This window comes from Zophobas morio, unplaced genomic scaffold (genome assembly GCF_036711695.1).
Source record: "Zophobas morio isolate AGI-343-1 ecotype UQ-CSIRO unplaced genomic scaffold, CSIRO_AGI_Zmor_V1 ptg000002l, whole genome shotgun sequence".
In the NCBI taxonomy this organism is placed as follows: domain Eukaryota; kingdom Metazoa; phylum Arthropoda; class Insecta; order Coleoptera; family Tenebrionidae; genus Zophobas; species Zophobas morio.
The window spans coordinates 22751999-22777394 of NW_026972107.1; the positions used below are offsets into that span (position 1 = coordinate 22751999).

Below are 25396 nucleotides of genomic sequence, written 5' to 3' on the forward strand. Positions count from 1 at the left end.
ACAGACCGCTTGGGAATCAGACCTACCTTTGTCATCAATGGGTTACCGACGAGTCCACGTTCGATCCGAGGGGAGGCCGCTACTGCTCAACGGCAAATCCTTTATGAAAAAAGCCGCCGTTTTCACTAAAAGAGGCCTTTTGGGTTAATTTTGGTGGTTCTGGTTGTCGCACGGCGTTGAAGGGTCTGTGAGAGACAATATCTGGGCGATTTTGAGGGAGTTTCGGAGCGACCTCCCCCCGGTAGTATTAATAGACTGTTTACGGCACGCAGCGCACTTACTAGACGTACAATCAGTAGTAGAACGTCTCCGCTGGAGAGAGGAGGTTCTTCGTGTTGGTGCTCTGAGATGCAAACCGGTTGCCTGTAGGTCGAATTTTCCGGCTCGCCGATGATGTTTTCGCGAGTTTGTGAGGATTTTCAGTGAAATCGTTTCGGAAAAATCGTCAAGGTGGCGACGAAAGCAGGAACCAAGTCCCGGAAGGAAAATATGCTCAAGTTCCTCACTCACAAGCTCCGGACGCACTCGATAAACGAAGATAATTACGTGGAAAAGGTGTGTATTAATCGGCGGAGATGCGATTTGTAACAATATTAACCTCATTGAAGGTCATATCCGAGTGAAAAATGGCTGCCCCCGACAAAAGCTCGGAACAAAGGAATGCATGTTCCGGGTCCATTTTTAGACGCTTTTAGGGACATTCGCTGTCCGGAAAGCGCTCCGGGTGACTATTTCGCCGTCAAACCGGCCGGATTCACGAAAATCGCCGCAGTCCGAGCGGCATTTCTCGCGATTATTTATAAACCGGCTTGCGATACAATGGCTGATATTTGTTAATGTTATTCGTGGTTCCATGAATTTAACCGTTCTCTCATTCTTACTTTCTCTAATACAGGCTGATGAAGATCGCGATTCCGGGACCGAATCCGACGAGGAAATAGATGACCCGGACTTACCTTCAGGTAAGTCCATTTTCATTTTCTCGTTCACTTTCACTCTTCATCTTCCCGAAACATTCAAACAAACTATTTTTACTCCCGATACCGGCGAATTCAGTTATTCTTCCTTCGGAGAGATCGCTGGAACACCCGACTGCTCCAAATGAACTTGTTAGCCTATTCAGCTGCCCACTAATCCTGTTTTCGGTTCTTGTCACGCATCATTACTTTCTAATAACCGTATAAATATTTCTGCACCCTACCCTATCTAAATATGGATTTCATGAGCGAGGTCATGACCCGTGCAGCTTTTCTATTTGCGATAAGCATAATTCAGGATCATGCATCAAAGGTAGACTTGTTTGTTCTTGTATCCTGCAGACACGACACGTCACCACTACACACTACTTTGTTTATACACGCATACTTATTCATACATGACAATCAAACGAATTTAAAAATTAAATTCATACCAATACGTCCGTTACAATGCAATAAAAACACGCCGCTATTATGTCGCCATCGTAAACGACAAACAACAATGCCGTTATTGAAAACTTATCACAAATAGTTCGCAAACTTTCCACGACGAGATTTTTCGTTGGATGCTAAAAGCAAAACGTTTCATATTCGTAACGAACTGAATTATTCTTTAACAAGGTTGTTCGTGCTGTAACAACTCCAATTTCCCTGTAAATGATAATGTGGCCCAGTAAGCGTTTTTTGTATACTAAATTATAATTACAAACTTTACTTGTTAGCGAATGTTTTTGTAATATATACGATATTGGTTTCAACATTCGAAAGAAATTTCGAAATGACTTTAACAATGTGGAACAGTGTGCCGCAAGTGCAACACAAAAATCAACACGCAACTGAACTTAATATTTTCGACAAATATTGAAAGAAGGTTTAAACCAAAATAAAACGCGACATCTCGCACGGCAGATTTTCCTTAATTACTAGGTGATGCACTGTTGCGCAACATAATTGTCAATAATATCCACTGACATTACTTTCCAACAGACTTACTTCATTCATTAATGGATTTTTAACCTTCTCAAGTAGGTACGTACGAGCTAGCGTTTGTTGTAATTCATGCCATTTCATAAAGCGTGTTCACTGACGAAAGTAAAAAAGTGTGCATTTAATTTTAAACTGTTAACTTTTTTTAAATATACATTGACGCAATAGATGCAAAGTTCCACATAGTAGGCACTACGCTTCAAATATTGTCAATTTTTTGTACGAAAGCTTTCTAAAATTAATTGCTATTAAAATCGTAAAAGTTTTTTCAATATTTGATATAATAGTTTGCCACAATTTTGTGAAAGTCAGGAAATTCACTACGACGTTGTTAATCAAAAGAACTCTGTTGCATTAATATATGCATATCTACATTTGGGGTCATCCAAACTAGTTCTTTTTTATTTGTAGATATACACCATGACAACTTGTTTTGTAGTTTTCAATTTTTCTATTTCTAGATTAGTCCTCGGTTTAATGAGAACGTAAAATTTCATTATTTAGACAATAGGTCATGAGACAAGTTTTTTTATTTACACGAAATTGTGTAAAATTACAAAATATGATTGCACAGTATAGCTAAAAATTGTCTTTCTTATTTTTCAAGATTTTCTATATTTGTTAATTTAGTTAATAAACCAGTGAAGGTTAAATAGTAAACAAAAAACCCATCAAGTACTTAAATAATTCATTTAATTCAGTTTTGTAATCCTTTCGGTGAGTCATAAGTCGTAACAATGATTACATTTAAAATATGTTACGGATAACATTTTGTAGCCTTTTTTTTTGAAACTAGAACCAAGTTAAATTTCCCTGAAGGCAAAAGTTTTAAGTTGGTTATAAGAGATAAGCTCAGTTAAGGTATATATTTTTTTTGTTAATAATAATAATAATATATTCAGTCTTGATTAAAAAGACACTAACAACACCATTGATCGAAAAATTTACAAACATTTTTAGCAAAGGGTCCTAGGGAATTTTGGTTTTTTCTAGTTCACTGATGCGCAAACCTACAAATAAAAATATATATTTTCTGTTACGTAATTGTTTGTTTAGATCAGTCATGAAATCCTGTAGGTTGCATAATAGGTTGCTATGTTCACTCTTGTTTAAGGTACTAACATCAAATGTCTAGAATTACAATCTTTCACAGTAACTTAGATGGACAGATTTTTTTTTTTTGGGTTTCACACGTTGCACTTGCGCAGATAAGACCCAATTGTCTCTTTTTTTCTAATGACTTCAACTTTCTTTTACATTAAGTTGAAAGAAGGAGGAAAATATTGGTGTTGAATATTTTAAACTTGTATGTTAAAAAGTATTAAATGTACGGGTGTTTATTTACGGAATTAACAAATTGTAGCAGTAACATTAATTCAGATTCAAGATATAAAATTATTTTTGGGCCAAATTTGTGTGTGTTTAATTTAATGAAACAAAAACTATAATATGACTACTATGACTCACTTCATATTTCCGAAAATTTGGAAATACAGTACTGTTATTGTTAGTATTACACTGCATCTATCTAAATTGATATACGTATCTTTGTAAAATGTTGATAACGTCATCACAAAATTTTGTAATAGAAAAACACACATATCTTTATTTTGATTTATAAGGGTTATCATAAAAAATAAAATTCGCAAAATCAAAACTTCTAATTTTTCGAAATACATATCTGGATTTGTTCTACTGTACCTCAGGAGCGAAGGAAGTTCTGTTGAAATAACCTTCGACCAATTTTTTAGTGGCTGTAAAACACTGACTAGTTTGCTTATCACCTAAGTTTGTGAAAACTGATGCAAAATAAAATAAGAACACTAATCAAAAACAACTAATTAGATAAACATTTGTTCATACAGTAGTCACTATGATCACGCTATATGTTTGATAGTTAATAATAAGATAAAAATAGTAATATTTAGAATCCGTACTATAGAATCAGTCGAATTCACTTTTGAGGTAGGCGTAAATCCTGTCATTAGTTCATTACCGTTATCTCTGCCTAAAACGAAACATATTTATTTATAAGCAACGTATATCAAATAATACAAGAGATTGAATTAAACCGTTTCAAATATACTCCACTTGCTATCAATTATTAATACTTACGATTAAAGGATCGAAACATTTTTAGGTAGCTTAGTTTTATCAGATATATAGAATTGATGCCGGAAACTATAAATAAAACCATTAAGTAATACGATTCATTTTCACTGATAAAAACATTTTCTTTAGTAGGAAATAAGTATCTAATGGTTGAGTACTTTGATTCCGTTGTAACGTTAATTGTGCGAACTTCAAAGGAATTGCAAAAACAATGGCGTTGTCATCATTACCAGACCACATTAAAATAGTTTTTAGATATCTTTTTTCCTTTAAAGGCAAAGCGTGTTTCAAATATTCAGTTGAAATGAAATTCTCGCTTAATAAATATTATACGTTGTTAAAATATTATGAGACCTGCAAAAAGTCGTCGAAGTCCAATAATAATTATTGTTTCTGTGGTACGATAACAAGTTTTATTTTATATATGTATATATATAGATAACGACAAAACTCAAATAGTTGTGTGAAAAAAGGATTATAGCAACATAAATATTCAAGTATACCACAAAAAAATTTCCAGCATTTTTTAATCTATAATACTGCTATAAAACATAAAGCATGTAGAATATAGGGTTGATTCCATTTGATAGTATCAATTTAGTTATTCTTAATTAATTTTCTTGATCGATGGTATGAATAGAATATATTTGAACTATGAATGTACCTATTGACATTTGAAGTTTTGTAGTGGTGTAATAACCATTATGGATAGGTAGATTTAAATATTAGCATTGTGACAGAAGTAGACAGATAAATATTATCAGTGAACAAAATAACAAAAGTGGAGAAGTTTCTAGCATCTTTTTCAAATTAGAAATGTGTCAACAGGTGCACTTGATTTTTCAAGATAAATTACATCTGTTGAAATTACAAGTTCAAGAGTGATACACTCATTTAACAATCTAAACTTACGACATAGAAAAATTAGTTTTTTTTTTATTTTTACAGTTTCTAGATTAGGAATGAACTTACCACCTATAGTTTGTTATTGTTTCACGGCAAAACTAAACTGCATTTACAGAAGTAATTTGCAACGAGAAATTCTAATTGAATAAAAATATAACATTAATGAGCAAAGTCGGAAGTATTTATTATTTTGTTGTCATTTAAGCTTAAATGATTTTGTTGTGTATTTTGGAATAGTATTGAGGTTGTACATACATTTATAACAATGATATATTTTGTATGTACATGTATGCCTATAATATTGTATGAGTTGTGTTGTTTGATTTTTTTTATTTTGCCGCAAATTTTCGTGGTTAAGAAGAATTAAATTTTGTTTATCCAAAAATTTCTTCCCTCGGAATGTACACTTTATTGGTTCGGTGCCAATTGCTTGTTTTTATATTTTGAATAACTGAAATAACTGAATGAGAGTGTAAATAGAAAACAAACATCTGTTTTTCCATTAATCTTTAACTTGGTGACTTCTTCGTAGATCTGATTGTGCCAAATATTTAATCAAAACTGATCTAACCACAAATTCTCGTTTAAAACCCACAAGGAATAATGAAGAAGAGCTCCACATATAATTAAAAACTATTTAATAAATACCTGCCATTTTAATTATAAATATTAATACCGACATGTTGGAAATAAAAAAGTTGAAGTGTTATCATAAAATAGAAAGTTCCATGTTCGTTTGACAATGAACGAGTGCTTCTGCAGTTCGTTACTCCACTTCATATTAGCCATATCCTTAAAATACTTAACTGAAAAAACAAAACAGCATGTTATCAACAATACGTGTTTTGACACAAAGTAAATGGAAAAACTTGTTGATGTGGATAAATGATTGAAGTGTTATGCGGTCTGAAAAAATAATGTCGTTGATCTTTGAATTTTGGCCAAGTTTCAAAAGAATGCATACTTCTATCTGTACACAGAATAAACAGGAGAGAGAACATTTGTCAACAATTACATGTTGCAACAAACCGTGTCATGATGGATTTGCTTGATACAGTCTTTTAGTTTTTATCGATTCGCGTTAAAGAAAATTCAACATGATACATTGTCTGTGATACGCTTTCTTAATGTTTTGAAACTGTGTTGTGTGTGTTACTGATAAAGTTATTACGTAATTACTTCGTAAAAATCACTAAACATTCAGATTTATGGAGTTGTATCGCTCGTGTTATTTGAATAAACATTTTTTACGCCGGTGGCGAAGCGATATTTTTTTGTGTTTACTGAACTTATTTCTGTTTTTGTGTGATATTGTCGGAGTTATTTTACCATTAGTTTTACAGGGATTTTTCAGATCAGAGTTATAAATAATATTCTTGTCACGGGAAAAATTACACCAACTATTTTTAAAATCTAAATTGCAAATGCTGGTTTTATGACTAATATTGGAACATATGTAGGTATCTCATTATTATGGAAATGAATTTTTTGCATGAAAAATGTTGCTATTTACCAACTTTTTTCTGAATTCATTAACACTGTGGCATAAAGTTACAAACTTTTTTTTATTAATTCGCTTTTCCAGTTATTTCGGCGTGGGAGCAACGTGAAAACTCTAAATTTCATTTTTTACTGCAACAGTTATTACTTCGATTTCTGACTATAATTCCTTTTATTGTCTATTGTTTGCTCAGCATTGTTTGCTGATGGGTCCATGTGGAGGATAATCACGTAATTTTAGATTTTGTTATTGTTATTATTATGTGCTTAGTTATTTTTCTAATCTAAAGCGTTAAAATAATTAAACAATATCCTCCGCTTTTTTCTGATTCATTATTGAAATATAAATCTAATATAATTGTTTATGACAAAACAAACTCCTCCTACACCGTTCTGCAAAACCGGTTTTGATTATTTCCTTAATTACGTAGTGAGGAAATACCCAGAAATAATAGCATTTGATTTTTTTCTATAGTTTTATTGTTCTTTGTTAAACCAATTAACAAAACGGTTTTATACTTAATTTTCTCAATTTGTATGGGTACTTAATTGGCCACTACTTGATAATGACTTTAAAAATTAGACAAGTTATGATAAGTAAAGGTATATACTTAGCTGCAACAAGTCTTGAATATTTTTAGAACCAGTTTAGATGTTGTGTAACTGTTTTGCTTTTCTAATACTTGTGCTTCGAACATGACCTCTGCTAATAATTATTCGGAGTAAGCAGATTTTATTACTTTTGTGATTGCACCATTTTAAAAATGACTGTGGAGTATATTTGCACATTTGCAGTGGATGAATTATTAATAGTTGCGCGATGTGTTGTTATAAACTCAATTTGTTATATACTTGCTAATAGGTTTGGCTAAATTTTTAGTGGAACCTGTTTCTGACACTTCTGCTAATTGTTGTAGTAGGTATCAATTTATCCGTGACAGTACTTTGAAGTTCTATAAATAATATAACAGCTAACGAGCTAAATGAATTTGATATTGACATAGTGTAGTAAATTTTTAAAATCTTTTGCCTTGAATTGTTAATAAAAGTATCGATTTAATGTGAAATGAGTTTTTAAATAAATCTGATTAATAAAATTATTATTAATTCATTTCATAAACAGCACATTAGCTTATCACGGATTCTAAATTCGCTTACCAATATGTATTTATACGAATCATATGCCACTTTAGTAAAGTACGTTTATGTACTGCATTGAAGTTATTTAAGCGAACGCATATTTTTTAATCCTAGTCTGTGAATTACAACAGAAAAACATCTTTTGATATTACATAGGTATTCAGCATGAAAAAGGGGAAATTTTTCTCATTACTTACGTGCCTACTGTTTCGAATGAAGTAAACGGATTATTAGAAGGCAAAATTGAAGTGAATTCATTTCTAGTACAATTACTCCGATTGGAAGGTAATTTTGAACTGAAGTATGGAAAAAAGTAGTATGAATTTATTTCTCCGGGATGTTATGAGTTTTTTCGATGTTCGATGTTCCGTTCTCTGTAATTCACAGATTCGCTGAATTCAAAGCATCACCGAAATGATAAAAATGTTTTTAGCTGAACGTAACAATTGAGACCGTGAAACTGGTACTAGACAATAGATATTGATCGTTGCAGATGTTTCACAGATATGGTGAGCATTTAAGTACTTTATTGTAATTGATTATTTTAAATGTGTGTAGACATTTGCTGTAATAATAAAACAAATCGAGGGAAGCTACATTATATGATTCTATTATTACGGTAACAGTTACGTCGTAAATTTTTAATTTTGAATAAAGTGTTTGCGATGTAGCCATCGAGCTTTTACTAGGAAGAAATGTCAATATTTCTGCATAGCTGCTGAAAAATTCTTATTGTGCTTTAGGGAGATCCTATCGAAATAACAAGCTCATTATAGTGAAAATTTTCTACCGAACCAGACACACCTACGATATTTGCTCCAACTTCAAATAACGCTTCAAAACATCTTTTAATATTAAGTGCTATTGAAGTCTTACTTCCGCGAGTTTGATAATTGGTACAAAGGTGAGTAGAGAATACTAATTAAGATATAGATATTTATGTAATTAATTTTAAAGCCCGTTGGCTATAAAATAAATCTAACTTTGTGCCTCTCGGTGTACTGGATTTTAACCGGAAGGAAATGGAGACGCAAAAAGAACTTTAAATTGTTGCTACGGGTACCATAATGATCCGCAAACGTGTGAATTTGGATCCATGTATGTTATACATTTATGGAAAGCTGGATGCCATTTGTTTAAATCCATCCGTGAAAGCAACGATTCTTCCGGGAGATGCTAAGAGAAGTTACGGTCACTTTCGCAACATCTAGTGGACAAAACGGAACAATAAATGCCCATTGCGAAGTGTCTTAATTAGAAAACATGGTTTTTAATAGTTGTAACTTCCTTTATGGTGGTCCCGAGTAGCAAGACAATTCTGTTAAAATTTTCACCACTATAAAGCAAACTTTTTCAATTAATTATTTAAAATGAATCAATTTTCAGTTTTCGGTCAGCGACTGCGAGATTTGCCAATTAATGGATGCGAGTAATTATTTTTCGAATCGAATATTACGCGGTTTAAATTTGCAGCTGGATTCAACGTTTAAAAAGCAATTTAATTATGACGTAAAGAATTGTTATTAAATTGCAGGCTATTTCATACCGTATTGAATTTTTTAGAATGGAGCTTTATTGAATATTATTTTGTCATATTTTTTAATGAAGAAATTTAAATTACTTTATTCATATGCCGGTTGACAGAGTGCGTCCGCTCACCCATTTTCTTTGTTTCATAAATATAGAGTGAGGTATTAACTCTAATACCTCTTTATCCCAGCAAGTTCGCGAGAATTGTCAGGAAGATTGTATTCAAAAAATGCATAGACTGGATAATTTTATGAATGCATCGTGTAAAGTCAAATTAATTCGAGCTTCTAAAATGTAAGGGAGGGTTTTTCAGGTCCAATTTGTATTCATTACATATCTGCAGGCTTGTAGTAAATTTTTCCGAGCTTCTTTTTTCAACTTAGTGTGATGAACGGCTACTATAAAGTAGATTTTTGCCTTCTCAATTTTTAATGCTCGAAGGCTCATATTTATAATTTGCTACGAGGAAGAAAACTTGGCCAAATAAACTGAAATGTTTAGTTTGAGTTAAAATGAAACATTTGCAGTTTTAAAAACGATTTAAAACGAGTTCTTTGTTCTTTTCCCTCTGATCAATACGTCAACATACTAGTCTGACTGAAAATATTTACACCTCTATTGTATAGAGGTAACCATTACAATTTGCAATTACATGACTTTGGCGTTCCTGTTGGTAAAATTGCACGATAATTACTGATAACTGGAGCACATTCCTTTTTTGAAATATTCGGGTCTGATCTGCTGTCGCAAACATGGAATAATTCCATGTATATTAAAGCGATATTTGAATGCTCAGCTATATAGGATTACTCTGGATTACTCCAATTAAACGTCATCATGTTCCTTTGAGCTCAAATCTATTTAGCAATACAGACTTAATAACATGATCATTATGCATTTCCAGTGTTGTGAAATAACAATCGATCGGTCGAAACTAGCTTATAAATAATATATATGTGCCGTAATTAATAATTAATTTAATTCGAGATTTCCACTTCACCTTCCCATTGGCCATTTTGCCCGCAGTTTTAATCAGGATATGAATTAGTTAGCACCAACCATCATTTCATCGCTAATAGCATAAACTACTGTCAGAAACGAAGATATATTATTGCGGAATTCCTGCTGTACCCATTAATGTGCAATTCAAGATGATTAGGATGTAAAAAAAACCGCTTGCAATTTTCTTCGGGATAAATCAGGTGGTTGCAGACAAAATGGCTCTACGAAAATTTATCGTCTTGAATTTGTGCAGGGAATAGTGTATTAGCACCTCCATGTAGAGGAGTGTCTTATTAAGCTGAAGTTGCAGCGACATTTTCTGCATCGTTACCTTTACGATTTCAGGTTACCAGACAACTGGTCGGTGATACTAATAATAAATTCACATCATAATTCAATTAAATTGGATAACCTGGACGCATTAGTTCCAATTAGTTCTCGCCAAGTTGGACTGTTTATTTCTGTGATGTTTCTTCCACTAAATTACAAGGTGCAATTTGGAGAAAGTTTGTGCTAGAGTAACGGTTTCTATTATTAATTCCTACCTTTATCTCCTGCCTCCTCGTGATGAATATTGACTAAATTTTTTCACTCTGTTTTCTGTAGGCGCTTTACTCATTTTTATTAGTTTACTTGGTGTTTAATTAACATTAACAGTGTTGAATACACGACGCGATCATTATTTTACACATAATATATTCATTGCTCGGATTACTTGCGTGATCGCCCTCACTTTATTAATATAGTAATTAACTTAGTGCGCAAGGCCTTTTTATTTAGTCTATATTGCCGATAATAACGGCATGGTACAGTATTTTTGTTTTTGACGCAGTATTCGAACTGGAACTAACCTACTATCAAACGAAAAATCAATCTATGCGAGTTGGGTAGTATCGTTACTTTAATGTTTAACTGTCAAAAAGAAAATGAGGTTAGAATCACAATCGCACGTGTCTTCCCATGACAACAACGTACATAATTTGTTAATTATAGATCCGTTCACGCCTTATTATTAAAAAACAGATGTGGGTTATTAGCTGCTTCTTAAATGAAAAATGTGTAATACATAGTTTGTAACGCATGATTTAAGTTATGGTTTTTAACTTAATTTTTTAGTTGTGATTTTTTGCTGTTACCGTTATTAGAAACAAAACTTATCATTATTGCCCTCATAAAAATGCAAGTATCGTTCGGAAAGTAAGAATTATAAGTTTTTTATTGTATCTCAATTGTTCAGCTAATACTTAAATGGCACTTTATTAAAAGCTATGGATGAATGAACAAATTTTGTCACTCTTGCTTCTTGTGGGAAATTCTTGTAAATTAGCAGTTGGTTATAGCGTAGTAGTAGTAAGACATTTTCTTACTTTTATGTATTTTGCAAAAGATTACGTCTATTATTCAAACGTCTGAGATAAAAAAATTGAATTAAAAACCGTGATATAGAAATTTAATATTAAATCACAATTTATTTTATCCATAAAAAATCCTACATTTAACATGTAAAAGAGCCTGAAAAAAGAATTTAGTAAAAAATGTAAAACACGTGTTATCAATTACTAATTACCCTCACCAGATTTCAGTACTACAGCTTGCACTGTTTTAAATTTTATTATTGTAGCCTTCAGGGAAATAATAATCCCTGAGGCATGTGATTAATGTTTAATTTTCCCTACAAAAAGATATATTTTTTTAAATACCGATTTATATATTTACAGCTATGATAATTGTGCGATGAGGATGTCCAATTATAATGAGCTATAAAAATCTTTGGAAGTTACGGATTCGCGAGAATAATTATTATTTAAACTCTATCAATGATTTATTCGTATTTTTTAAGTTAACTTTTATACGACGAAAGGCGAACTTTCCTAACTTAACTCCACTGTAACTTGTGTTGTGTTGACTTTGACATTTCGAGGTGTGCAGTAGCTGAACCTAAAACCTTATAATATTTAAGGAAATGTATCACTTTTATGAACTCTTTAGATGTAAAATAATTTTGAGAATTAGTAATAGATACTTCGATTTATTTTCTATGGCGTCATCTATCATAAAAGGGTGGAATTACAACGTGAAACGTCATATTCGTGTATTGGATTGTGTGTCGAAACAATCTGTTGACTGTTATGTTCTCTATGTACATATGTGCAAGGTTTTGCACCTAAGATTTACCTCCTGCCCCTTCTTCTGGTTTAGTTGGATCTAAAACAGGTTTGGATTTTGTGCATTCCTCACATCTGCAACGATCACACTTATATAACATCGAATGATTCAGAACTCGTAGCAGGCACTTTTTAGATAGGACTAATACATTATACATTATTATTCAAGGGAAGAGCTATCTGCGAATTAACAAAATGAGCAGTTTTGCCCAACTCGTCTTATAGGTCTTTTAGAAACGTATAAGTTACTATTAATCAAATATTGTTATCAATCATCACATGGTTTTTATATTGTTCCATGTCCATGCAAATCTCCGAAACATTTGACCACAAAACCACAACTAAACTTTCAAAAATTCATTAATTTTGTTCATATTTTTAACTTTTTGTTTGCGAAATTAGTGTTATTTTAACTTTAGCAATATACAAACTTCCGAATTATGTATCATCTCCAAAGTTAAGTCTCCGGTGAAACACCTTCTGTATAGTTAGTCGTAAAATCCCCAAATGGATGGAAAATTTGCAGATTGGCCGCTGATCAGATATTCTACGAAACGACTAGTTTATGTCGGATAAACCCAACTATGTATTAAAACGGATAAAGTTGAAACTTCACCAATGAACCTATAGCTGGTGTTCTACATATTGTTTTTTAGCTCGTACACATGTATGTAGTTCTTGACCCGTTAAATGAAAGTTAGTTAAAAAGTGTAATCACGAGTAGTATATGAAAATAGAGTCAAAAATGTTGTGACGGTTACAGTCCCCACGCCATCGCCCCCAAACTTGCTAATTTTAAATTAAACATGATCATTTTGAAAACTAGAAGCATTTGAAATGAGAACTGTTTTTTTTTTATTTGGAAACTTCATATGTTTGTGCAAAATAAATGAATACATTATCTGACAAATGTACATTTATAGATATGTAATTTGTTTTATTGATATCTTATGGTATAAGGTATAGTTCTTTTATGCTGCACTCATATGTCAAGCATGCGACATCAAAACAAATACAGGTAACATTAAGTTGTAATTGTCAAAATATATAAATTTTGTTTTTCCTTAAATATGTATTCGAAATGTGTAGTATATACCTACATGTGCCGATAGGCCAAAAAAAGAATATGATTGTATTTAACATCAAAAAGTGCGAATACATACTCAGCTTTCACTTGGAACTCACCACTGTGGACAAATACTTAAGTAAAACAGAAAATGCATGAAATGGCCACCTATTAAATAAAGTGGTAAGCAGTGTTTAAAGAAAGTCTTCCAGAATTTGAAAAACAACTTTTAAGCTCAATTATCTTTCTTTAAAGCAATCGCGATGGTTTCTATGAGATGTTTTTTAAGTGTAGCCAAGCGTTCTGCACATATTTCATGTACTACCTACTTGAATAAAATTGTTGAATGTTTCATTAGCGAAGTAAAAGTACCTAATCATAATTTTCACATAAATCTTATATACTAAATATCGGTAGGTATAATTAAAAAGGCAGATTTTACTTAGAGTGAGAGCTCGTTATTTTAGTTTCTGCTGTTTTAGTGGGCGTTTTCAGCTTTGTCAGAAATACACCAGATATTTCGCAAATTGTTTCATTCGGTAGCTACACGCATATTTTCGGCCGCTTTCATTTCAAAGATTGTTCAGGCGTCTACGAATTGCCTAATTTTTTTACTTTCCCGGTAACATGTATACACAACTAACACTGACGTGATAAATGATTCAAAGTGCTTCAAGGCAACTAAAAATATAAAATTTTGTTACAATTACTATGTTTGATTATGTAGATATGAAAGTAGACGCCCACGCAGACGGCACAACTATAATTCACAGATTTCAAGTTTTTCCAGAGAAATGAGGCACTTGGAATAATTTCATATATACCTGCAAGATGCTCTGTCATGACTTTAGATAGGACTGACGCCCTAACTAGCAATTTGCGTCCATTTTTGTTGTGTGGAAGGCTAAAGGGCAGAACGAACGTCACGATTTTAGCAAAGTTCTCAAAGCCTGTCATAATCACAAAGCATTAAAACGTTGGCATAATTGTCCATAGAAACCACACCTTTAGCCAAAGTGAAGTTAACTACTCGAAGATAGTTCAAGTTAAAATGTTTATCGTCATACGTGCTTTGAACGTAGCCGTCTATGAGGTCTGGGGGTCTTCAATTTTATAGGCTACCATTTTCCACTTAGTGTTGCATTTTGCACCTTATTGGCGAAGAGTACAAGCAAGATAATTTATGACTAAAGCGACTGCAGACATGCAACCGTCAAATGTGTTGTTATTAGTGTAATGATTTTAAAGTGAAAGCCGACGTGCTCGAGTTATTCCATTGTCATTCTATTTTTGCGATTATCTGTTTGCTTTTTGTATTTTTTGTTAGGTGCTTATTTTCTGTAATGAGGAAAATTGAAGCATGAAGCTTTCAATGTTAAAATTACAAGAGTGTATTCTGTTCAGTGGAATGGAACATCAGGTTGATTACATAGTATCACATGACGTAAATGATTGTTCTAGGATGGGTGAGGGATAATACGACAGCGATACAAGTGGACATGGTGATACACGAGTGATTTCTTATGGTTAGAGATACCTAAACTACTCAAGAAATGCATTAACTTGTTTTTAAATATGTCAGAATCCAAAGACATAATACATTTTTACAGGTAGACTAGTTAATGGAATTTTTAAACTACAGTATAAATTACAATAATTAAACGTTGTACGCCCGCGACATTTTACATACCTGTGTAATTGTTTAAATGATAACTTGATAACCAACAGAATATTTTAATGGTGTTGTTAATCGAAGGTCGTAGGAGCGAATAAAAATTTATAACATGGAAAGGACTGCTAGGTATCGCAACTTTGTGTAAACCGAAACATTCAATAATATTTGATGATGCAGTATAGTATATAAACTATAGACAGTAGTCATTTTGGCAGTAGTTTCGTATATAAACATTGATGGTTATGTTGTTGAAGCTATAGATATTTAATTGATCAGTGTTCACTGCCGCCCGTCAATATTTCCAGTGTTCCATATGTAATAGCTAGTAGCTATTACCCTAGTCTTCAACGTTATGTTTAGTTAATATAATGTTAATATTCGCCCGTGCAACGTTAGTAAATGCTTTATTGTAAATGTAGATAGCGTTTCAGTCAAATTAAGTTTCCGATGCACAAATCAAATGACATTCTATCTTGAGTACTTCAGTAGAAGTTCAGGAGTTATAAGAATTTGATTGATAAAACTTTTAAATTTTGTTGAGTGGGTAATTTTGTTTCAACAAGTGAAACTCGAGAACACCTTATTAGTTTTTTCATATGTAATCTAGAAACACATGTTCTCCAGTTAGAATAACTAACAGTGATGGGAATTGTTAAAGGTTGCCACTTTATGAGAGCAAAATACTTGTGTAACAGCTATTTATTTTTCAATCGGATAAACATCATCAAAATTGTTAGGATAACAAACTACGACGAAGTTGGTTGGTTCATCTGAAAAATGTAGTTTTAAATTGTAATTTATAACACAATGAAAATATTTTCAAAACAACAAAATCATCAACAAAAACGAACGTGATGAAATTATAATTTAATACTAATTAACTATAAACTAATCAAATTTAATACTAATGAACTAAACAAAAATAGATTTCTATAATAAGTAATACGATAATTGAATAATGTAATTCATCAAAAAATATCGTTAAATATATCATATGAAAAGAAAACTTGTCAGTGTCACACGATATTGACGAGTGAAAGTCATCCGAGGACCCTAAAGTTGCACATTTTTTTGTATCAGGCGAGCAACATAATAATCGAGTCATCCCTGGAAATGATTAGCATATCAGTGATTAAACCATGCTGTTAAATGTCAGAAAATGATAAATGTAAATAAAGTTACAAACAAAATTGGTAAAAAAGGAACTGAAATATTATTAAATGAAATTAAACTACAGTAAATGCAGAAAATGTTGGCCACTTTGTTATAAGTACAAAGGAATTCTTCGTCTAACTCCATTGATCACGTGCCTCAATATATCTGCATTATTATGTATCTCATTAATTATTACATCCTTTGGTATTGGGTAAATAATGTTCTTTCAGTAGAACCACAAAAAAAGTTTGCAGGAGTAAGTTCACAAAATTTTGGGCCAGATAATTTCTGCATTCCGGTTGTCAAAAAATTCCTGCAACATTGCTCTGGTGGCCCTAGCCGAGTCCACTGTAGCCACATTTTGTTGATAATAACTTGCTGCCATTTCATCATTGCAACAACGGGTATAGTCGGCAATGTTTTTTGGGAAATTCTTTCCGGAATTCATCCCAAGCCGTTTGAATTTAGTACTCCCACGCACCGTTTCCCTTCTATCCATTTCGAAAAGACGACTCAAATTATAAACGCTTTCTGTTCCAAAGGAACTACCATTTTTGGATGATTCCGCAAATAAGGTTCTGAAAAGAACTGTTTTTAATAATGTAAAGATTATTTTTCGTAAAATTTAAGTGAAAGTTAAAAGTGAGTTTATAAGAATTTTTGCCTTTATGGGTGTTTGTTTCAAATATTGATTTTGTTAAAAACTTTCATAATACGTAGCTAGCTTTATACGCACCGTCAAATGTATCATTTTAGAGACATACGGATTCTTTTCCAAGGATGACTCGATTACAAATGCTCACCCGGTACAATTAACTATCGTTTAATAAAAACAGTGTGGTAGAATATTGATTTGCCTATGACAGTTGTTTTTATGTATTTCATGTTAATTTTTTTTTTCATTTCTCACTTTCATATTATAAATATTACGTTTTAATAAATTACTTTATCATGCACTAATTTTCTTGAAAGTACGAAAAATGTGTTAATAATTTAATTACTTGAACAATGAATTTTACTGTATGCGTTAAAAAATCACCATTGAAATATTTTTGGATAAATACTATATGAACAACTTTGACACGGAAAGGATAGAACAGGATCTAACATGAGCAGTACGAGCAGTAGTAGTCTGGCAACGGACCAGCAGGGCTAGGCAGAGTGACACCCTCACTCTGTGTTTCGGTACAATGCTTTAGCTATTGTTGGATTGGAACCGATCCTAGCCAGTCCGCTCCGTTCTCAATGGAAGTCGTGCTTAAATAAGGAAACGAGATGAGAAACTTTGCACAATTGTGCAAGAGTGACAGTGATATCGGAGAAGCATTCAGGATTCCTCCGTTCAGAATTAAAGTACGTAAAATTTTCACTAATTTATTGTCCATAATTTTAAGGAAATGCGTTTTGAATACATTCAAATAGTTGACTGCGGTGATGTACAAGTATGTATTAGTTTTTGAATAAGTCATGATGTACTAACGGGATGTGTTGCAGTTGACAAAAAAAAAAACACTTTTCAGATTATTGATAGAAATTTTGTTGCAATTCTTCAGAAATAAGATCTGTGCCCAAGACAAAAGAGCTCATTGACTCGCAGTGATTATTATTCCGTTGCACAGGAGAAAATGTGTTAAAAAATAACTCTTCTAAACAAATTTACACAGTACTTATTAATTAAATAACGGAATATCCCATGACAGTCAGATTTGTAAACACAAACGTTTACTAAAAGAAAATAATCACGGACATAATTTTAATGTACCACTGACATTTTGTGCACTATACTGATAAGCTAAATATTGTTTGTTAAATAAGTAAATAAACTTTAAGATACAGTATCTGGTGTATGTACGTTTACGGACATATGCTGAAGGTTGTAGAAAAATAAAATTTCGGTGCTGTGTGTATTCGTACCTCAAAAGAAGCGAATGAAAAACTAAAAATATTGTCCAATCATCGTTGTCTGTATAACATCAATGTTATATTATGTTTAAAAAATATTCTGATAATAGAATTTCTTTTTATTTTAAATATTGTCTCGTGTTTCTGATAGTTAAATCAGACACTCATGTAATGAATTCACTATACCAAGGTCGAAAAGAAACTCGAGCGGTATACTCTTCACATTATCGCTGCTAGACCGCTCAACTCTGGTTTCCTCGAACAGAATATTATACCACCTATCTTTCTAAAATATTGCATGCCGACCTCACCCTCAAGTCTGAAATATATTGCACAATAATAATTCTTTTGGGGTAAAACGCGATCTAGTGCACAAATATCTTCCTATATTTTCACTAATAAAAATGTTTAATGTTGTTTAGGTTTTACGACTTCCAGGTTACTATATTAAAGATAACAAAAAAAGTGTTTAATACTTTTGTCTACTTATCGTTATTCCCTAGAGTTAATAAAATGTTGCAAATCATTTGCAAAGAATAATAAATTGTTAAAATTTACGATCTCTTGTTTAAAACAACTTTGTCCCTATCGTGCGAAATATTTCAGTTTTATTATTATATTTTTTAAACGACCAGAAACTGATTGTGTATAAGTTGAAATGTAGTCGTAATTGCAACGGCTACATCAAAGTGAAAATTTAATTTTCGGTTTGACTATCTTCTTTAGTTACTTGTTGTGTGCGTTATTTTTCGAAAAAAAAAGCATGCTATCAAAAAAAGGGGAAATATTTTCTCGATGAATATATAAATGATTGACACTAAACTATTGCCACTTTAATAAATATCAATTTGTGCTGATTTCCAACACGTGGTTTCTTTTGAACATTATCCAGTGAAATCGTTGCTAAAATAAAATGAATATTGTTTTCAGAAAAATGATAAGATAATTTTTTTTTTATCATGTGTAGCAAGTGCATACCAGATTTAAGAAAATTGTATTCATTACAACATACAATACAACGTGTTCGTTAATAAAGGAGCATGTATCTTTATTTTTCTAATAGACCCATATTAGAATTATTTTTCAGTTTGTTGTTGTTATTTTGATGCGATTGACTCAATTCATTACATAACTGCATTCGCATCGTTAAATATACTTCTCACCATTTCATTATTTCTAGCGGCGTACTTCCCTGTAAAATCAAAAGACATCTAATCTACAGAGTGTGACAAAATTAAAATCCAAAAGTCAATATTTAATCAAAAATGTATGTTGCGGTATTCTGTGATTGATTTTATTGGAGTGTATATCATGCTTAATGATTTTTTAATTTATAATTTTAGGACACAAGTAACATTTTCGTTAATTGTCATTGAGAAGAATATTTTAAATTATTAAATTCTGAATAAAAAAAGTACTAATAACATTATTCTGCTTAATACTGGTTTTAGATACTAAGTATACTATAAAAGTATATGACAACAATATGGGGAATGCAGTAATTAGAGTAAAGTGTCTCAAAACATATGTTTTCGCTTCAGCTGATAAACAATAACAAAGGATTGTTAAGGGTACATCATATACTTCAGTTACCCGAATATGCGAACATAGTGTAACGAGATTAATAAACCACATTCTATTGTTTTTGAAACTATCAATTACAAGTAGTCGATATTTTAAAAAATTCTTATACGTGTTATTATTCTCTCGTTTGCATTATGAATATATTAATATAAAGCAGAAAATATCTTATTGCAACGTAATTATAGTATTTTATGAACCTTTCCTCGAAGAGTTTTTATTTTTAATTCTTTCAGTGTCAGTCTCCTTTATACTGTATCTAGGTCCAATTAAAACCACAAAGGCTGAAACGCTATTGTATTTAGGTTTAAAAAACCAACGTGATTACAGTGCAGCTGAACGAGCAGTTGTAATAAGAATGTGAAGATGCAACCAATTAGAGATGCTGACTTTGAAGATGTTGATCGAATTCAGATCTCACCATGTCTTGCCAATCATCGTGCTGTAATTGATATCCTAGATTTGTATAGTACTCTCTTGTTTGATAACCCAAACAATCCCTATTATACTGATCAGAATACATCATTGGGATTTACGGTGGAGTTCATTACGACTATTACAGTTGCAGTAGTGGTTCGATTAACCACACACACTGAGCTTAACTCAAAGTAATCCTAAATTCATTTTGAGTTTTCTGTAAAATACAGCAGCGGTCTGCAGTTGCCGTAAATTGCACGGTAAAGGATTGGCTGAAATGCTTCTAAGTAATTATAACGTTTGTGATTTGCACATCTTTTCTACCATTCGGCTAGCCGTCCTCGGTGTAACATAGTGCTAGTGTGCAGGATTTATGTTTGTGTTTGAAATTAAGGTTGCTTCTTCACGATAATGAAAAAGATTCCCCTGAATTAGCCCCTTAACCACACAAGAAGTGTGTACGTGCAGAATATAAAATTAATTGTTCAACCGCTTGCATCCGGTTAAAGAAAAACGAAGTGAGCGACCTAAGCGAAGGTTCAAGTTGTGGTTTTGCAAAATTTGGTTTTTCGTTCGAACAAAACTGATTAATTATGAATTTGTATAAAGTAGACTAATAACGAAGACGGAGCAAACTAACTTGTGATTCCCTCGTCCCCTTTTCGAGGGATTTCGTTGATTAAGGAAAAGGCGTTTCCTAAAAGCAAGTTTGCTCGAATGTGTTCGACGTAAAAACTGATTTAGAATGTGTTTATGGAGATTGTAGTGGCGGAAGAGAATCAGAGCCGGCATAGAAATCGGGAGGTTTGCGTGATTTCGGGAAAGGTCAAATCTGGGAAGAAAGATTGGTTTTAATTTTGGTTTGTTATTCATATCGTGAATCGGGGCACTCCCATCGTTTGTTCATGCACATCGACGTCTCTGGATTTATTGCGTTCGCCATTCAGCCCATAACCATTCTTTCAGGTGTGCATTGTTTAGAGTTGGACATGATTTACATTAAAACAAGATTGATGGCGTATTAAAAAAGCAACGTGGTCGCAGCGCATATAATGCAATGTGAGCCATATAATATTATAGTTAAGATAAAGGGCAGTGAATTTGTTTGTGAGATAGCGTTGTATTTATGAGGATTCCAGATAAGAATGCCGTATGATATCGGACGATGGTTTACGCGAAGTTTACGGGCCGTATCTCTGCTGTTTCATAACCGCATATGGCATTTGGGAATTTATCTCGATTACTCGGGATTTCATACAAGACCGGTCGGTTCCACAATATTTATCTTCGGAAGGTACACTTTATTATAGGACATGCGCCACTTCGATATTTATCTCCACTCTGGTCCAGTCACTGCGGTTTCAACGAAATTCGAAAAAGTTGGCAAACCACACTATTAAAATGCAAAAAATAAAATAATACTTAGGTATATTAAATGCTCACAAGAAAATATTTATCTAAAACCGTGACAACCTGAAGGAGTAAGATTAAAATAAATGATAAGACACAACAGACAGAAAATAAGACTAGCAAAAAAGCCAAGACGGGACTAATTAAAGAGAAACGGTGTAATCAATTACGTCTTAAATATACTGCTTTCAAGAAAACGGGGATGTTTGCGTATTTTTTAAGTGTAACCGTAACGGCAGCAGCGTTAGGCAAATTTACTACCAGCCAAATTTTAAATTAACAAAATATGTACTCTTTTTATGTACTGGCTGATGACTTTGTTTCTGTTGCGATAACGAAATGAACACTGTAGGAGACCAGAACATAAAAATGTAGATTTCGCATTTCCATTGGTCTGTGGCCTGTTCATAAACGCTTACTTAACTACACGTGAAGATGGTAAAACTGATTTGTTTATTCATCCCCTCCAAAGTTTTATTACATAAGTTGCACTTGAAGTGTGCCACGTGACATGACCCCAAACATTTTTTTTAAGTGTGTAAGATCAAATTAAACAAGTTGTCGGAAAAACTACATAACATACTTATGAAGTTTTGGCAACATACTAACATTTATTTAGTGATTACAGCACGTGAACTAAAATTCGTTCATTCATTTTCACCTTACGGTCGATGAAATCACTGCAATTTTTTAAAATAAATTAATTAAATTATACGTATTAATTGAAAAATACGCCTGGAAGTGCCGTATTCCTTGCTCGTACACCGCTAGTCCAAAAAAAAGTAGTATCCGATTTATTGTATCAATTAAGTATTTTAGGAAGCGTTAATTTAATTTTCTATAGTTCTGCCAAGTCAGCACACGACAAATTTAATATTTTTGTTCTACTAATGTTTTACGACAAAAAAGTATTACATAAATCTCTAGTGCAAAGTAAGCTCTGAGAATCATGCCGTTTATATTATACCTACTTCAAAGGCGAGGAAAGTTCTGTATAAGTAATTTTATCGATTTTTACTTCTCGAGCGAAGGCAACTGCTCAGCATGCAGTGTTGCTTCTGCTACAGAAATGTGATTTTCCTTACGTAATAATGAGTGTTGCATTCTGTATATCAAAGTTTTACGTGAATAAATTAAACTTATAGTAAAAATACCACATTTTTAATGCAAATTTTTGCATAGAACTTGTTTCCTATTTGTTGCACCAAACATATACCTAATCGACAACTTGAAAACATTTTTTTCGATTTGTCTTTTTGCGTAACAAAAACGGGTTTGAAATGGTACACCTCGTATTCACAAAAATAAAAAGTGTATCCGAATTAAAGTTATTTAATAAGAGATTAAATCACTACTGATCGTTACCATATATAATTAATTGCTTAGTAGTAATTTACGGAGAATTGTGACTTCTGGCTATGCAGGTATTTGAAATAGTTCGCAATAAAACAAACTGTAATTTATGGTAATTCGTTACCAAACACCAAAAGACAAAGACCCGAACCTGAAATTGCGATTTTTATCACGTTTTCTGCGTTATTCCTTACTTCAAGTACATCATTTCCGTGAATTATTTTAAAATGTACACTGAAGCAGTGATTATGTTAACAAATAGAAGAAATTATTTATTAGTTTGACGTCCTTAATTTTAAATTCGATACCTACGTGTTTGAGTTTTTTAGCTCATTCATATTTCGGATGAAAACCAAACCCCTTTAACCAAGGAGATACCCGTTGTTTGAAATTTGGAAAAGCAGTTCATTTCGGTTTTGTTTATTTATTTTGAGTTTTGTATAACGGAGCAGAGAATGTTAACTAGAAAAACCTGATTTGGACGATCATAGTTTCTGATCAGTAATAGACTTGAAAAGATTATCAGAGAAAAAAAGAAAAAATAATTATGTTGCAAAATAAATGGACTTTTTTGCAGATTCTCTATAATATAATAATTATACATTTTATACAGATGGTAATTTAACAGTAATTTAATCGTTCTTTAATTAATTTAATCTTCCACCTGCTACCATAACTTGCCTTTTATGTTTGTTTATTCGCAAGTTAATTAGTATTTGTTCATTAGTTTACTCTTGTCAGTTTAGTTTTTATCAACTTTTAACTTCCCGACCGATGGCTAGACGAAGTATTTTATGTAACAGGTCATTGTCGAGAATATTTAACTTAATGTTTCTATAACGTTTCATAATTCGTTTAAGCGCAAGTTTCCCGCTTCCATCTGTTTGTCTGTGGTCCACTTTATTAGACAGATATTCTCATTAAATACGAATACAAATCGTTTACTTGGGAATATTTTAAGATTATCATTACAATAGTAAAATACTAACATTTGAAACCCTACATTCTGTGTGCGCTTTTATACTCCACCTCAATAAATACATTTTGGACCATGAAATTTTACAGGTGACATGTTGACGATATTTTGTGTGGTGCAAAATCTCGAAAAAAATTTCCAATAACTTAAAATCATGTGAAAATATTTTTGAAATTATCTGCTTTACGTAACCCATATTTATTGATCTTCTCAAATAATATTTGCTGCATTTTAACTCGCTCGTGGTCGTGAAATGTCGTATTTACATCATATCTCAGACGTTTTCAGGAAAAACCGGAAAACAATAGTCTCCATAAAGTTCATATTTCTGAAATCGACATTAAAGTCACACTTTTTCTACGATTTTGTCTCTGATTTTAGTGCTAGCAGCTCGTGGAAAATCTGATACCGTTAAAGTAAAAATGTGACGTTTTGGAGTTTCAGAATGGTTTAAATGGTCACCGTGACAGTTTTATTGCTCACACGATGAGCGGTTAATTTGTAACTAAAAATTTATTTTAATATCTTGATGAACAATTATATTATGAAAAAAAAGTTATAACAGAATTACCAAAAATGACATTGTGGTTACGACAAAAATAAACAATATAAAAATTGCGTGATGTTGTTCATCACAAGTTGATTGGAAAGATAAAAATAAGTGGAATATGTATGGATTCATTACTTCATTTCGTTTTCACTGATTCACTCAAATAGATTAGGTAACAAATTGTCGTATGTTACTGTTGAAGTCTTCTAAAAACATACATTTCGTTATAAGTATTGAATTATGGAGGTCGTACTTAGGATTAGTACAAATATAAATGAGAAGAAAAATTTGACTTTATGTGGGGTTGGAAATTGTACGGATAAAAACACATTTACAAGATTTTTCAACAAACAAGAGCACAGTTTCATATCAATTCGTCGGCCAGTGGTCGAACATAAAAAAGATGAATGTTGTTAACACTTTTACTTTTTTGGCGACTATACAAAAAACACAGTTGTTCGAAGCCTGTCAAACTTAATTAACGTAAAAATACGCTTTTAAATGAAATTTTATCAATACAGGTTTTAAGTGAAAATGTAAATTTTCAAAAAATCATAATCAAATTAAGTACAATAAATTCAGAAGAATAACCATATTTATAATATTAAATGTCACTGAACAATAATACATAGATCTCACCACACTGTTCCTAAAAGGTTGCAAACAGAAGCTTCACAGACACAGTTACTATCAAAATTCGGCAATTTTTTTAGCTGTACCACTGGCAGAGAATGTAATACGTAATACTTACGAGACAGCTAAATCCTAGATTAGTGATATAATGTTGGAACATTGATTTCTTCTTTGGAGAACAAATTCTGCAGCATAAATTGCCCATCCCACGTCCTACTATTTTTTTTAATTCTTTTAGTTGGCATCATGTTGCGTAAAAATTTAAAACTTGCTATCCAAACGCCATTATTAAACAAAATAATTTATGGCCTATTCTTGCATAACGACTTTCTCCATCGTGGCAGCGACTTAATTGTTGC

General features: G+C 32.2%; 1 protein-coding gene across 2 annotated transcripts in view; it reads left to right on the plus strand.

Annotated features, from left to right (window-relative positions):
- The first annotated feature begins 284 nt into the window (after positions 1 to 284).
- The window catches only part of LOC135130742 (uncharacterized), a 48012-nt gene continuing 22900 nt past the window's right edge, over positions 285 to 25396 (plus strand). Inside the window, exons 1-2 of one of the 2 annotated variants that reach the window (XM_064058164.1) lie at positions 285 to 555; positions 896 to 962. In XM_064058164.1, the coding sequence (XP_063914234.1) occupies positions 490 to 555; positions 896 to 962 (133 nt within the window). In that variant the 5' untranslated portion in view covers positions 285 to 489. The remainder of the gene's footprint in view (positions 556 to 895; positions 963 to 25396) is intronic. The other variant, XM_064058168.1, reaches the window with a different exon arrangement.